Source organism: Vipera ursinii (genome assembly GCF_947247035.1).
Source record: "Vipera ursinii genome assembly, chromosome: 2".
Classification (NCBI taxonomy): Eukaryota; Metazoa; Chordata; class Lepidosauria; order Squamata; family Viperidae; genus Vipera; species Vipera ursinii.
In genome coordinates this window covers 201,965,996-201,980,291 of record NC_139513.1, presented here as the reverse complement: position 1 = coordinate 201,980,291, position 14,296 = coordinate 201,965,996, and the positions used below count along the sequence as shown (strand labels likewise).

The window sequence follows — 14,296 nt, the reverse complement described above, 5'->3', positions numbered from 1 at the left end:
AAATGCACTAACTGAGCTACCCACAACTTGCCATTCAATTCTAATTTTTACTGTGACAGAATTATTAATGCAATGAAGAATTTTAATGTGACAGAATAGTTGATGGGACATATTCATCTTCCATCCTAATATCAAACTACAGGAGTAGTAAGAATGGGACAAATAATAATAGGATATTTGCATATTGGTGATTTTATTGTTTCATTATATGTTGTCTTGTTTTTCTCTCCTTCCAGGGTTTCAGCACCCTCTTCGTCTCCTTCTAATCCCCTTTTATGGACCACATTCCAATTATGAAACAATGGATATATGTGTTATGCCTTTTAGGAACATGTTCTGCTTTACCGGTAATTCTTACACCTTTATCTCAAATAATTACTTCTGGCCAATAAAGTTAAAACAAATCAGTTTCTTTTTTAAAAAAGCAGAAATAAAAAAATATTATGTGGTCATCCGTTTTGTGCCAGGTTCTGTTTCTCAACCTTGAGAACTTTAAAATGTGTGAACTTTAGCTTCCAGAATTCCCTAGTGACCTTATGGGGAATTCTGGGATTTGAAGTCCTCATATCTTAAAGTTGCCAAGGTTGAGAAAGACTACTAGGAGATCTTTTTTTTTAATCCAATCTAGTAGTCTCCAGATATAGTTCCCAAATCTTTAGTTGGGTTCTTTCTCATATCAGAATTACAGTATATTACCATGGTTCCCCAAAAAAACACTGTTAAAAGGCACTTTACAACAATGTCCTGCTCTTTCGTACGTCTAGCATAAATTACAGTTTTTGTATCTCCTGTAATGGGGACTTTTGAATAAACGTTCTACTTTAGAGTACTTCACTTGAAATTTCCATCAGTTGCTTTCAATATGCAAATGAGTTCTCATTTTCTAAACCTGTTTTACATTCCTAATTGTTTTAATTAAAAATCCACTAAGAAGGCAGGAGAATCTGTAGTCTGAAATATTTCATCCCAGTGATGGAAACCTGAAGTCCGATACTTTAAAAATCCAGAGTGCATCCTGACATTTAGTAATTTAAACTGAGCCAGTGGATTGCCAGCATTTCTCTTTTTGTGCCCCGCAAATTACTCGAGATTGCTGAAATATGACAGCAATTTCCTCCAATAACTAAGGAGAAGGAAAAATAACAAAGAAGAAATCATATTCAATGTCATACCCCAATCCTCCAATGATGTCATCATGTTTCCACCCAGCCCACAAGAGCAATTTTCAGTAATATTATTCATATTCTTGTAAATAGTGTCATCTCTGATCACATAAACTATTCTTTATCTTGCATATTTATAGATACTGCCCCATCATGCTGGGATTCCTGGAATGGGTAGTATAAGCCTTGAGGTATGTCTATGTCTCTCTCTCTCTCTCTCTCTCTCTCTCTCTCTCTCTCTCTCTCTCTCTCTCTCTCTCTCTCTCTCTCTCTCTCCCATGTGTGTGTCTGTGTGTGTGCGTGTGTGCGTGTGTGTGTATTTCAAACTATGTTTCTAAATTATTTTGTTTATAATGTTTCTATACCATTGAATAAAAGTGAGTTGGTATAGTGCTTAAGGCACCGGGTTAGAAACCAGGAACCTGTGAGTTCTAGTCCTTCCTGGGTGATCCTGCACCAATCCCTTTTTTTCAGCCCTAGTAGGCACACAAGGGCAAACCGCTTCTGAAAATGTTGTCTCGTGTGTTCACATTAGTTGTGCAAATCAAATCCATCCTCTAAAACAAAATTTTGGAAGTAATTTTCACATAGACAGACCAATTGGTGGAGCCTTGGTGGAGCAGTGGGCTAATGCCTCCTCAAGTAACACCAGCTGCCTGCAATTAGTGCAGGTTCGAGTCCCACCAGGCTCAAGGTTGACTCAGCCTTCCATCCTTCCGAGGTAGGTTAAATGAGGACCCAGATTGTTGGGGGCAATAAGCTGACTTTGTAATAATGCCGCTTGCCCCCCCCAAAAAAGCCCTAATAAGCAGGCATATACATAGAATGAAGGCTATTGCTAAGCACATTGATTTGTGCTTCTTAGATTGTAAGCTGCCCTGATTCTTCAGAGAAGGGCGGGATATAAGTGGGATTAAAAATTTTTTTTTGCAATACCTCTGTATGAATAACTCTGCTCTCTCAACAGCAATCTTTTGAGACAGTTTTGTCAAACAGCTGAAAGAGTTTTTCCTCCTTTTTTATACATGTAAAGTTAGGGACATCCATGCAAATTAGTTGGCATTAGATTCAGGATGGGCAAAAGAAAGTGCTTCTTCACACAGTCTATAATTAACCCCTTGTGACTGCAAACAATTAAGATGCCTTGTAAAAGGAGATTGGATAAATGTAATAGAATTTGTGTAGATGTTACCATAATCAGACACTTCTATTACAAAGGCAATACAATTCTGAATGCAAGCTGCATTAGGTGGAGAGTGAGTGAAAGCTATTATTTTTAACTATTCTTTGTGTGAGCTCCCTGAAAAGTTGTGTAAATATTGCAAAATAGAAAATACTGATTACATTAACACTGAGGATTTTAAATATTGCTTTACAGGGTATGAGACAGTTGGGTGGACCAAGTATATCAAAGGTACTCCCTCAGGTAATCACAGTTATGCCACATAACCTCTTTTGGGGGGGAATTAATGGTGATGAGAATAAGCTGATGATGCTATTCCAGACTTATTCTATTTATTGACTTGCTTACTTCCAAAGCAAGGAACCTCTAAAGTCAGAGAGAATTAACTGATTAACTGTACTGAAATGATCGCTGATCAGGGAACTAGGTGTTCTGTACCAGCCTGCTACCGGCCCTGCAGAAAAGGCAGGGACAACCCCTTTACAAACGGCAAGAGGCTGGAATAAAGCCTGCCAAATTTATTAACATAAAACAGACACCAACCATGAAACAGGAGCTATGAAACAGGAACTATCCAAGCGGTTGCCTTCAGCAAACCAGCCCTCCCACACATTCCCCTTAAATACAGCTCAGGGCGTGGCCTCTCTCTGCCTCCTTCTGAGGTGCCCCATTGGCTTCCTCTGTTTACTCCTGATTGACTGCCTCCTGCGTCGGGCGTCCTTGAACAGGGCCAGCTGTGGGTCATCTTCATCCATGCTGTCAGGCTCACACAGCTGGGTCTCCACCAGGTGGGAGGGGCCTGGCTGAGGGCTCTGCGGAGCCTCAAAGCCATTATCAGCAAGCTCTTCAACACCCCCCTCCTCCTCCTCTGAGTCGTCCGACCCAACTGCCAAACCCACAGGCTGACCCTGAATCACAACACTAGGCCCAAACCTCACAAAATCTAAAAATCAAGAGGCTTCCCATCCCTCGCTTTTATTGACGGGTAAACTGGGTCTTGACCAAATTTACAATCGAAACAAACATTTATTTGCCAATGGAGCAGCATGAAAGGGCTATGTTTCTATGTACAATTATTTTAGTCAGGTTCAATAAGACATGCTTCCTAATAAGTTACATATTATGTTCTCAAAGAATCCTATGATGTTCCATATGACTCAGTCCCAAGTAAATCTCTATGGGAGTTCAGTGGCCAAATAAATTTAAAATAATAACAATAAAGTGTGGATAAATCAGAATTATCCGATTGCTTTCTTGGAATATGCAACTCAGTTTAATGTGCTGTGTTCAACAGCAAATGCTCCTAGACTCAGTGACTCTTACTTTTCAAGCAATTGTGCACTGTAGTGTGATTTTAATCATAACCTAACTCTATCCTGCTGGTTATTAAAACCCCTCACTTATTTATACAGTAATCCTGAAGGCACTCTGGAATCTTATGCTATTGTTGTTAAATATCCTGTAGTGATCTTCTAAGACGTCTATTAAACTGACTATACGATATTTATTGAAATGGTTCCAAGCTGACTTCATTTGTTTCCTTATTGAAGCTTGTGTGTTGCCAAAAGACAGAATGATTAATAAATAGATATGTAGTGCCTCTTCCTTCTCTTCTGCCCTTTTTTCTCTAGCTAAATTTATGGATCTATTATCAAAGAAAGGAATATACTGTATATATACATTTGGTATATATTTATAAACGAATCAAGCAGAAAACCCATTACAACATTTATTATTTATGAAGTAATTCTGATTAGTAATATTGGCTTGAATTTAACTCCTGTTCTAACTTCACTAGCCTCTGAATTATAGCTTCAGAATAAATGTATTTAATCCTACCACTTTTAGTATGGCCAGACTTACAGCTACGCTGATCCATATCATTCAATGTGGATGCACAATTTCCTACCATCGCATTCATCGTTCTACTTGATAAGGCAAAGACCTCAACATGAAACTCAACAGGTAAGCAATTTAAGCTGTTCCAGCACCAGAATTGAAGCAAAACTACTTTTTTTTTTGCTTTCTAGAAAATCTTCCCTGGTTTTTTTTTTAGTTTTCTCTGGATATCCTGGGATTGCAACTTTAAGAATTCCATGCCATCCATTATGGTCTTATAATTACCTGGATCCTGATGATAATTACCTGGATCCTGATGATAAGGCACGATATCCTTATCTTTTGCACGCAAATGGTGATCATCAGTCTCAATCCAGTCCCCCAGAATGGCTGTATGACATGGCCAATCACAAAACTCCCATTTATTAAAATGCCAATATATTTCTTTAGCCCAGCTTTCCCACATGCTTTCTATCACCTGTCTCAGTTTATATTTATATTTATGGTTTGCCTTGTGGTTCACCTTTACATAAAGCACTGAGTTGCAGTTGTCTCCTTCTTCAATATCTAAGGAAAGCTTTGAAATTATACATAGCAGGAATCTTTTTTTCAAAATTGTCAACGGAAGTTCTCATTCATCCTGGTCAGGGTTGTCCCAAAGCTGTTTTCATTTTAAAAGCAACTGGACTTTCTGATTTTCACTTCTGGAACCCCACCAGTTAGTTAGCACTGAAGAAGCTTCTTGGGTGAGAACTGAAACATCTTGGGGAAAAAATATCAGAAAGTCCAGTTGCCTTTAAAAGAAAAGCACCTTTGGGACATTCTTCAAAATTGATGAGGTGCTAAATGTTGACATTTTTCTCTAAGGCATAGTGGCATAGTGATTCATGCTTGAATTAAAATAATTGACAATAATATTAGATGAGACATGGAACTTGTTGGGGAACTTTGATGACCCTGAGAATCGAGAACCCTGGTCGTAGAGCCAAAAAAATGTATCATGGTATGGAATTTTGTAAGTCAAAAATTCATTCATCAGATTCATTGTTCATGCAGCCCTTCAGTATGCCTGAAAATGGTTCATTCATGATTTTAACTTTTCCCTTCTGGTTATTCATCTTCTATCACTCTATAGTATGAATACTCAATGCCAGTGCACCCTCCTCCATTGCCATCTCAAACACCTACTCTGCTACAACAACCTGGCATACAAGAGCAACCTCCTTATCATTACACACATTTCCTTCCTACAAGGCAAGTCCAAATACCACATTATGATGTCCAGCCAGCATTTCAGCCAAAACAGTTTTCTCCATCAGAAGGAAATCAGCCAGATGTTCAGCAACAGCTATCATTGGATAGACAGACCCAACAGGTCAGTTCGGACAAGCAATTGGTACACAGTTAATATGAGTAGGAATTCTCTGCATCTCCTCGACTTATAACTGTAATTGAGCCCATAATTATGGCTATAAGTATTTGTAGTTGTTAAGTCAAGGCATCACATAACTGGATCCGAAGTTTTAGCTTTTTTTTGTGGCAGTTGTTAAGCGAACGCCATGGTCATTAAGTGAATTCATTTTACCCAGTGGGTGTTTTTTTTTTGCTGGAAACTGGAAATAAATACCAGAAGCTGGCCAAAAAGTTGACAATCACAGTCACATTATTATGGGACACTGCAAATTGCCTTTAAGATGATCCAGTTGCAAAGTGTCAAAAATGTGAAGATATGACCACTGGGGGGTGGGGGAAGGGAGGGAGGCCGTGACAACTTCAACATTGGGTCACAAATAACTTTTAGGGCATCTGTTATAATTTTGAACGGTCACTAAGCAACTTAGTTGTGATTAAACTATTAATCTTGGTATGGTAATTACAAAAAATATGAAGGCACAAGATTAAGGCTGAATGAATGATTCAGTTCTGATTTCTCTGTTTTTTTATTTTGCATAGTTTGCAGGGGGGAAAACAGTCTAAAATGTGTATGTATTTTAATGCACATTTCTCCTTTTGTTTTCCATTTTTTTTACCACATATAAATGTTTTTACCAATAGCCTTTCCTAGTATAATACATTTTGGATCTTTAATTAATATGTGCACTTTCCAGCAAATTTTTCCTTAATAAACCTTTTAAAAGAAATGTTGACTGCATTGCATTACATTTACAGTCAAATGAAAGAAAATATTGGAAGGTCGTATTTACCAAGTAAATTGACTGATGTAGATTCTTTGGAATGTGATCTTGCAACAATTTATTTCAAATCTATACTATGAACAAATTCCCTAGTTTAAAAAAAATAATCTCCTAAATTACTTGTGGTTCATTTATGTATCAGTTTCTGAATTTTTCTGCAAGATACAAATAAATATTTCTTCTAGATTTTAAGCCTCTTCCAAGAATTTAAACACTTATAATGCAATCATCTTTAGATTGAAAGCTTTACTTAGTTTAATCTTTATTTTCTACATGTTGGCAAGCTAATGATATTTAATACTTTCTTTTGTTAACTATAGTTACCTGCCATACAAGACTATTTAGGGACATTGGGACAAGTAAGTATAATTTGACTATGAGAATTATAACCAAAACAGCTACTTAGAAGCACACAGAGGAACACACACAAAATCAGAGTGCCATATGATGAATTCTTTAGAATTTTTATTATTTCTTAAGGCAGTGCATATCATCATCTCTCATAGTTTTCTGGAAATCCCATTCAACTTTTTCTTTCCTTTTGCAAAGATCTACCCTGGCTTATTTGGAACCCAGCAAAACACAGCCCAACAACCACAGCAGCGACCTGTAAGTTGGTTCTCAAGCTAAAATCTTATTGTTAATGCAGCTGAATTTCCACCACTGGAATTTCATTTCCATCTTAAATGTCGGCACAAATGTAGAAATAACTTATTTGCAAATTAATTTTTGCCTCAAATGTTTCAAATGTTTTGACCTGGCTCAAAACCAGTAACTGTGAGAGGGACCTTGGAGTCCTAGTGGACAATCACTTGACTATGAGCCAGCAATGTGCAGAGCCAGCAATGTGCAGAGAGGCTGCCACAAAGAAGAGGGGGTCAAACTATTCTCCAAAGCACCAGAGGGCAGGACATAAAACAATAGTTGGGAAGCAATCAAAGAGAGAAGCAACCTGGAATTAAGGAGAAACTTCCTAACAGTGAGAACAATTAACCAGTGGAACGTCTTGCCTTCAGAAATCGTGGGTGCTCCATCACTGGAGGTTTTTAAGAAGACTGGACAGTCACTTGTCTGAGATGGTATAGGTTCTTCTGCTTGGGCAGGGGGCTGGACTAGAAGACCTCCAAGGTCCCTTCCAGCCCTCTTCTCTTCTCTTCTCTTCTCTTCTCTTCTCTTCTCTTCTCTTCTCTTCTCTTCTCTTCTCTTCTCTTCTATTCTTCTGAAATGCAAACATATTTAACAAAAAATAAATCTTTTCCCCAAATGTCATTCTTCCTTAGAAAGAACTTGACCCATGGGTTTATTAAATTAAGAGATTCCAGCACAATCCTGATAGTTTCCAAGTTCTTGTGGATTCCTGCAGAAATGGCATAATCTTAATAATGAGAGCCAGTTGGTCAAATGGTTAAGGCATGAGGCTAGAAACAGGGAGTCCATGAATTCTAGTCCCACTTTAGCCATGAAAGCCAGCTGGGTGACCATGGACCAGTCCCTCTCTCTCTCTCTCTCTCTCTCTCTCTCTCTCTCTCTCTCTCTCTCTCTCTCTCTCTCTCTCTCTCTCTCTCTCTCCCCAACCCACCTCACAGGATTGTTGTTGTGGGGACAAAAGGAGAAGGGAGACATATTAAATATGTTAGCCGCCTAGAGTCATTTATAAAAATAATAAAGGCAGAATATAAAGTAATAATAATAATAATGATAATGATAATGATGATGATAATAATTTTATTTATATAAGTAAAATAAATAGTGAGGAAAATCCTTAAAGAATATTTCAGAGGTCTCCAACCTTTTGGATACCAGGGACTGGTTCCGTGGAGAGAGGTTTTTCTGCATGGCCTAGTTGCTGGCATGCTGCAGACTGAAATATTTATATGATACCTGTTAAAGCCAGGATGTGGATAAAGCTGAGTCATTATTCTGGCTAACAAGACATTTTCCTTTCAGGTCTAATTTTATATAAATTAAAACAAAACAAGCATTTTAAAATCAGCTTAATTCTTTCCTTTTCTTTTTGTCTAGATATATCCCAATTTGCAATATATGTCTTATGTAGCAAATAAAGGAGTAAGTACTTAACATTAATCTACCCCTAATGAAACCTTCAGACTTACCATGTTTGGTATAAATAAATGTATTTCTGTGTATTCTGTGTAAAATACCACATAGAAATAGTGGGAAATAGTTGATTACAGTAACAGTTCATAATTAGATCTAAGGAATAGTTTAAATCTCCATTGAAGAAGTATTCTTGAGTGAAACAAATCTTTTCCCGACATCCCCCATAGAGATGGAAAGGATGATGAGGAAAAATAAAGCAGGCAGAATCTTAAACTTGGGCCACCTCTGTAGTTTCCATCCCACCTGTTAATGTGCTTCTGTGTGTTCCCACCTATTATTTTATAGGTCACATTAAAAATGAGCAAAAAATAAAAAAAGTGATTTAGTCATAGATCACACTTTTCTCAACATAGGCCCAGACCCACCTAACATTTATTCACAATAATAATGTTACTACACATCATTTACAGATGTGTGTTAAGAGAGTTGTCTATATTCATACCGAGACACGGAATACTACATGTGGGTTTAAATTCCCATAATTCTCTGGCCAACATGTCCATTGTTCAGAATTTCTGGAAATTAATTCATACATTTAGAAGTTGGTCAGATTGGGGAAAGTTGTAATACATGGCCTACATATTAATATATAAACACGTTTGAATCCAGCTGTTCAAATGGTAATGATTATTATCCAAGTTACTGTGGCCACTGGAAGGCTCACATTTCAGATTTTCAATTTACAGCTTTTAAAATGGAGGAAAGTTGAACTTACCACAATACCTGAGGTTTTTTTTTTAAAAAAAAACACAACCCATAATATTTCAAAGGAAAAGAAAAATGCATTTAGGAGCATTGATGTTGTTGTTGGTAATACAGGAGTAAAGCATTATTACATGCAATGAAACAAAAGATCCTGAAAAATTAGGACTGTGTTTGGTATTAGACTGGCATGTTTCATTCCTGATATGTGGTTTGCTTATTTACATGTTCCATCAGGCTCCTACAAGATTAGGAATAGTAAGCTCAGAAGAAATGCAGGTAAGTTGTGGACATCATAATCATTTACATATTGGTTAAGAAGGGATAAAAATCGACTTTCTCTTTAAAGATAACAAATCATACAACCCAAGGCTGAGAAACAGCGGTTATAGTGGAGGAAGGGAAAGATATTATGACCAAGGATAAATATTTAACTGAGAATAATTCTGAAAAGCGAAGATAGTCTTTTGCTCCAAAGAGTTGGGAACTCTATGCAACATGCACTTGAAGAAGGGCCTCTGTCCTTCACCTTTAAAAAATTCTCTGAGATAAAAAATGGGCTGCACTATTATAAATATAAAATATTTCCATGGACAGCATTGATAAGAAAGCTTGTATAAGACAAACATTTCCTTGGTATATGTAAGCTCAAGTACTGATAAATATCATTATATTCTACTGATTTCTGCAGAATTTAGCACATGCTCATTTCTTCTAATTAAATTGATGGAATCCAAAGTATTTGTTGCCTTGGAATGGATGGATGGATGGATATAATGGTCCAGAAGGATGGATGGATGGATAGATGGGTGGGTGGATGGATGGACATAATGGTCCAGAAGTTTAGAGCTGATTTGTAAGAAAGTAATTTCTAACCTATGGAATGTTTGCAATCCATTTACAAATAAAGCAACAATAAATAAAAGTGGTATAAACATAATCAAGATGAAAAAGCCCCAGAATGTATTTATATGTGCAATTTAACTATCCCCTCAATCCTCATGAACTCTAGGCAGTTTATAGATATTAAAATAACAATAAAATTATATTTTAAAACTTCAAAACAAAATTATAATGTTTAATATTGAATAATAGGAAAAAATATACATGTCCATAAAACACACACACACACACACACACACACACACACACACACACACACACACACACACTGTAGGTGTACAGTATAGAATCAACCTCAAAAACTTTTTGAAAAAACTCCACATTTTTACCTTCATGAGGGTGGGAATTATACTTGCTTGACGGGGAAAGTATACCATAAGAGGGGAGATGCCACTAGAAACCCCTAACATTTATAACTTGTAAGCCACCCAGAGTCACTTTATATGGGAGCTGGGTGGCTTAAAAATTTAATAAACAAACACTGGGACCCTCCTGATAGCCCCTGGAATGTGGGAATGCTTTAGTAGGAACTCTGTAGCCCAGTGATTCTCAATCTTGGCAACATTCAAATGAGTGAGCTTCACTTTTTTCCCCCTATCCAAAACCCAGAAGTCTCCAAGCATTCATCTTGCATTGGGTTCAGGAGGGAGCTGTAGAACTAGGTATTATCAGTGAATTGATGATACCTCATGGTGAATGATTTCTCCCAGTAGTTTCAAGTAGATGTTTCATAGAATAGGGAGAAGACTCACCCCTAAGCACTCTATAAGTGAGCATCGGAGAGGCTAACTTCTCCCTTCTCTGTTATTTTTTATTATTATTATTATATTCACTGCTATAATTTTTTTGCCAAAGACACCCAAAGTTTACTGACACCGAACAGCATGTTTCCCAATGTGAGAATAAGGACTGCATACTTAAGTTTACTTATTCACAGAAACAGCAGGGTTGCATTCATTCATGCAATTGTTTCTCAGGAACTGATTTGGCTGAATCCAGTTTCTGATTTTGCTGTCTTTTTTTTTTTTGCTCTTTTGATGCTTCCACAGTTCTTATTCTCAAAATTCTCAATGATTTTCCTGCTGCTGCTATTACTATATTCAGTTCCACCACCCCACCCCCCACCCCCGCCAAAACAGCTCTTAGCTGGCCCAACTTCAAATTCCATCTCAACCAAGCTATGTCATATGTCATTTATCCTCTAAGGCTTTAGTGTCAACACAGTGTTTATTTTCTGGGACATTTCCCATTGCATAAAAAATACACCAGTTTAGATTTTCATTCCTCAAGTTTGCATTTAGGGCAGCATGCTAAGCACCAAAGCCAACACTTTTGCACTCATGTCACTTTTCTCTCTTCATAAGATTGTCATCTGGATCTTCAGAGGGTTCACGGCCATTCAGGTGCTGTAATTTTTTTTCCCCCAGGGTGGAGGATTTGGGGCACCAGCCTATCGAGCAGCAGGCCCCCATGTCTTTCCAATGGATGCCAGATTTGGAAATATGCCATTGAACAGAGGCCAGCCAGGAGATTACACAGTCGAAGATGATCAACTGGGCATTACAGAGCAGCCTGAAGTTCAAAAAGGATCTAATCTAGGGCCCAACCCTTCAGACAGAGGGAACAATGTTATCCCTGTAGATAGCAACCCAAGGGTTGCCTTGCCCAATGCCCATAACAATCTATTAAACCCCGCTGGTCAGAGTAAAGGGCAACCAAATGCGCCTCAAGCCACTACCTTGCCTCCAGCAATTCCTGATAGCTTCACTCCATTAGAGGCAACTAGCAGTCCCATGCCTTTGGATCCTACCATGTTTCCTGACTTCTTTTACTCAACCAGTGCAGGAAATGAGCCTGGCCAGCCACAAGTCAGTCAAAGCAGCTGGCATTTGCAAGAGCCTTGAGAATCCTTGAAGAACACATTTTTGCTTGTGTACTCTTTACGGTATTTTTTTGGGCTTGAGATGATTTTTTATTCGATGAGAACGAAAACATTCAACGCATGAATCAATGGGTGTACTGTGTAGCTTGTTGTAGGGAGGCCATAAGCTTTGCTTCAGTTTTTTTTAAAATGTTTCATCTTTGAGAAGGTTTTGGAGGTGCCAGGTGATCAATGGTTTAAAAACTTAATTTTGATTTCCCATTTGCTTAAGTGATCCGTTGCCTGTTTAAGCTCTCTAGCTTTTTTGTGCTTTAGGACCTTGCCTGACTGATATATTTAATACAAATTATTTATGAACCCTTTGGCTTTAGATTCCATTCAAGACTTATAAGCAGGTATACTGATCTGCAGGTTGCCTCTCTAATTCTGATTAGATGGCTCACTGTATTGCATTCAGTTGTTTAGGCAGCATGAAATAAACTTTTATTTAACCACAGTACTGATTTTTGTGGCTTCCTTTTAAAAAAATAAAAAATAAAAATGATGACATGAGAGAAGATTATGCAAAACCTGTTTCCAAACTAATTTGAAGCTGTTTCTTTCATATTTCCCTTTTCAATAACCTCCATGCTGCACCTTCTTTATGAAATATGTATGTTCAAGTAACATATATACATTTTTTATCTGGGGCATTCATTTGATAACTAAGTTACGATTCTTTGGAAATCGACCATGCAACACACAACAGAGCAAACTCTGTTTACTCTTCTTAGAAAGGAGGGTGTAGGTGTGGGAAGCTCCAAAAGTGATTTTTCAAAAGGCAACTGGATTTTGTTTTCCCTTGAAGATGTTTCGCTTCTCATCCAGTTCAGTTCAGTTCTGAACTGAAGAAGCTTCTTGGATGAGATGCGAAACATCTTCAAGAAAAAACAAACAAAATCCAGTTGCCTTTTGGAAAAAGCAACTTTGGGACAACCATGACCTGGATGACTGAGAATCTCCACAGACATTTGGATGTGGGAAGATGTAGCCCCATAAGCCTTCTGGTTGCAGCGAAGGAATCCTCTCCTGCTTTGCTGCTCTGTCATCTTTACAGGGAGTTTTCATTTAGTAAATGCCTCTTAGAAACCGTTCAAAGTTACAACAGTGATGAAAAAATAACTCTGTGATCCATCCTCACATTTACGATCTTCATAATCCTGTAAAGCCACAGAGATTGTAAGCAATCTTGCAGTTTTCCTTAGCAACCACTTTGCTTAATGACCAAGTTGCCAGTCCCAATTGTGGTCACTAAATGGGGACCACCTGTACTTCAACCCCACTAATGCTAAAAATAAAATAGATGTATTACTATATTATTAATGAGAAAATAGATGGGTGGTATGTAGTGGGGCAGAAACCAAAAAGAGGAATGTTCAAGGTGTGTTACATGACACCCAGAATATGGTAGGAAGGAAATATATTAAACCTGAAACTGGAAGATTTATTTTCTACCCAGACAGCTCCTATCTTCTGCCCTGCTGATATAAGCATAGCATGGCTTTGGAGGTAACACACACAAACACACACACACAGGTATAGGTATGTAGGTCTTGGCGTATTCGGGTCTTTTCCCGTGTAAGATTGAGAGTGTCTTGGCGATGTTTCGACGAGGTCCCACTCTTCGGCTTTATGCTTGTGCAAGCAAAGCATGATCGGAGCTGCCGTCTCTCTATAAATATTGGTGGGGATGGCAGCTCCGATCACGCTTTGCTCACACAAGCACGAAGCCGAAGACACCAGCCTGAAGATGACGAGTGGGACCTCATCGAAACGTCACCAAGACACTCTCAATCTTACACGGGAAAAGACCCGAATACGCCATGAAGGGACCTCTTGACCCATCCCCAGCCTTCCCCACTCTGGACAGGTGAACTCTGCCCTTAATTTCTAGTTTTATTACTGTAATGTAAAGACTGACATTACGAAGCTCCAAAGCTGCTGCATTCTCAGAATTTAGGATCAGTGCTATCTCAACATCTCTTATGTTTTGTATGTCCAATAACTCCAAGGCAGATATAAAAATTACAGCCATTCCTCATCTTGCTCCAGCATCTGATATTAAGCTCCAAGCATACATCACATCAGTCATATATTGGGTTATCATAAAGAAAATAGTAGATATGGGTCACGGTCTGGAGCATTCCTTTGATCCAGAAAGGGGCACTGTGCCAATTTTCTGTTGAAAAGTCAGCTTCTCCTGGCTGCTTTTGGCCTCTGAGGATCGATTTGCTGCAAGTGTTCATTTTATCCCCTAACTAATTGTAGC

General features: G+C 38.1%; 1 protein-coding gene across 1 annotated transcript; it reads left to right on the top strand.

The window, feature by feature from the left end:
• Positions 1 to 275: 275 nt before the first annotated feature.
• On the top strand, positions 276 to 12,010 carry AMBN (ameloblastin; the record flags this gene model as incomplete). The annotated part of the gene is made up of 10 exons (XM_083355108.1): positions 276 to 347; positions 1,304 to 1,354; positions 2,542 to 2,589; positions 4,195 to 4,311; positions 5,321 to 5,560; positions 6,701 to 6,739; positions 6,930 to 6,989; positions 8,403 to 8,447; positions 9,441 to 9,482; positions 11,534 to 12,010. The coding sequence occupies 10 exons, from the start codon at positions 276 to 278 to the stop codon at positions 12,008 to 12,010; spliced, it is 1,191 nt and encodes a 396-aa protein (XP_083211234.1).
• Between the last annotated feature and the right edge of the window lie 2,286 nt (positions 12,011 to 14,296).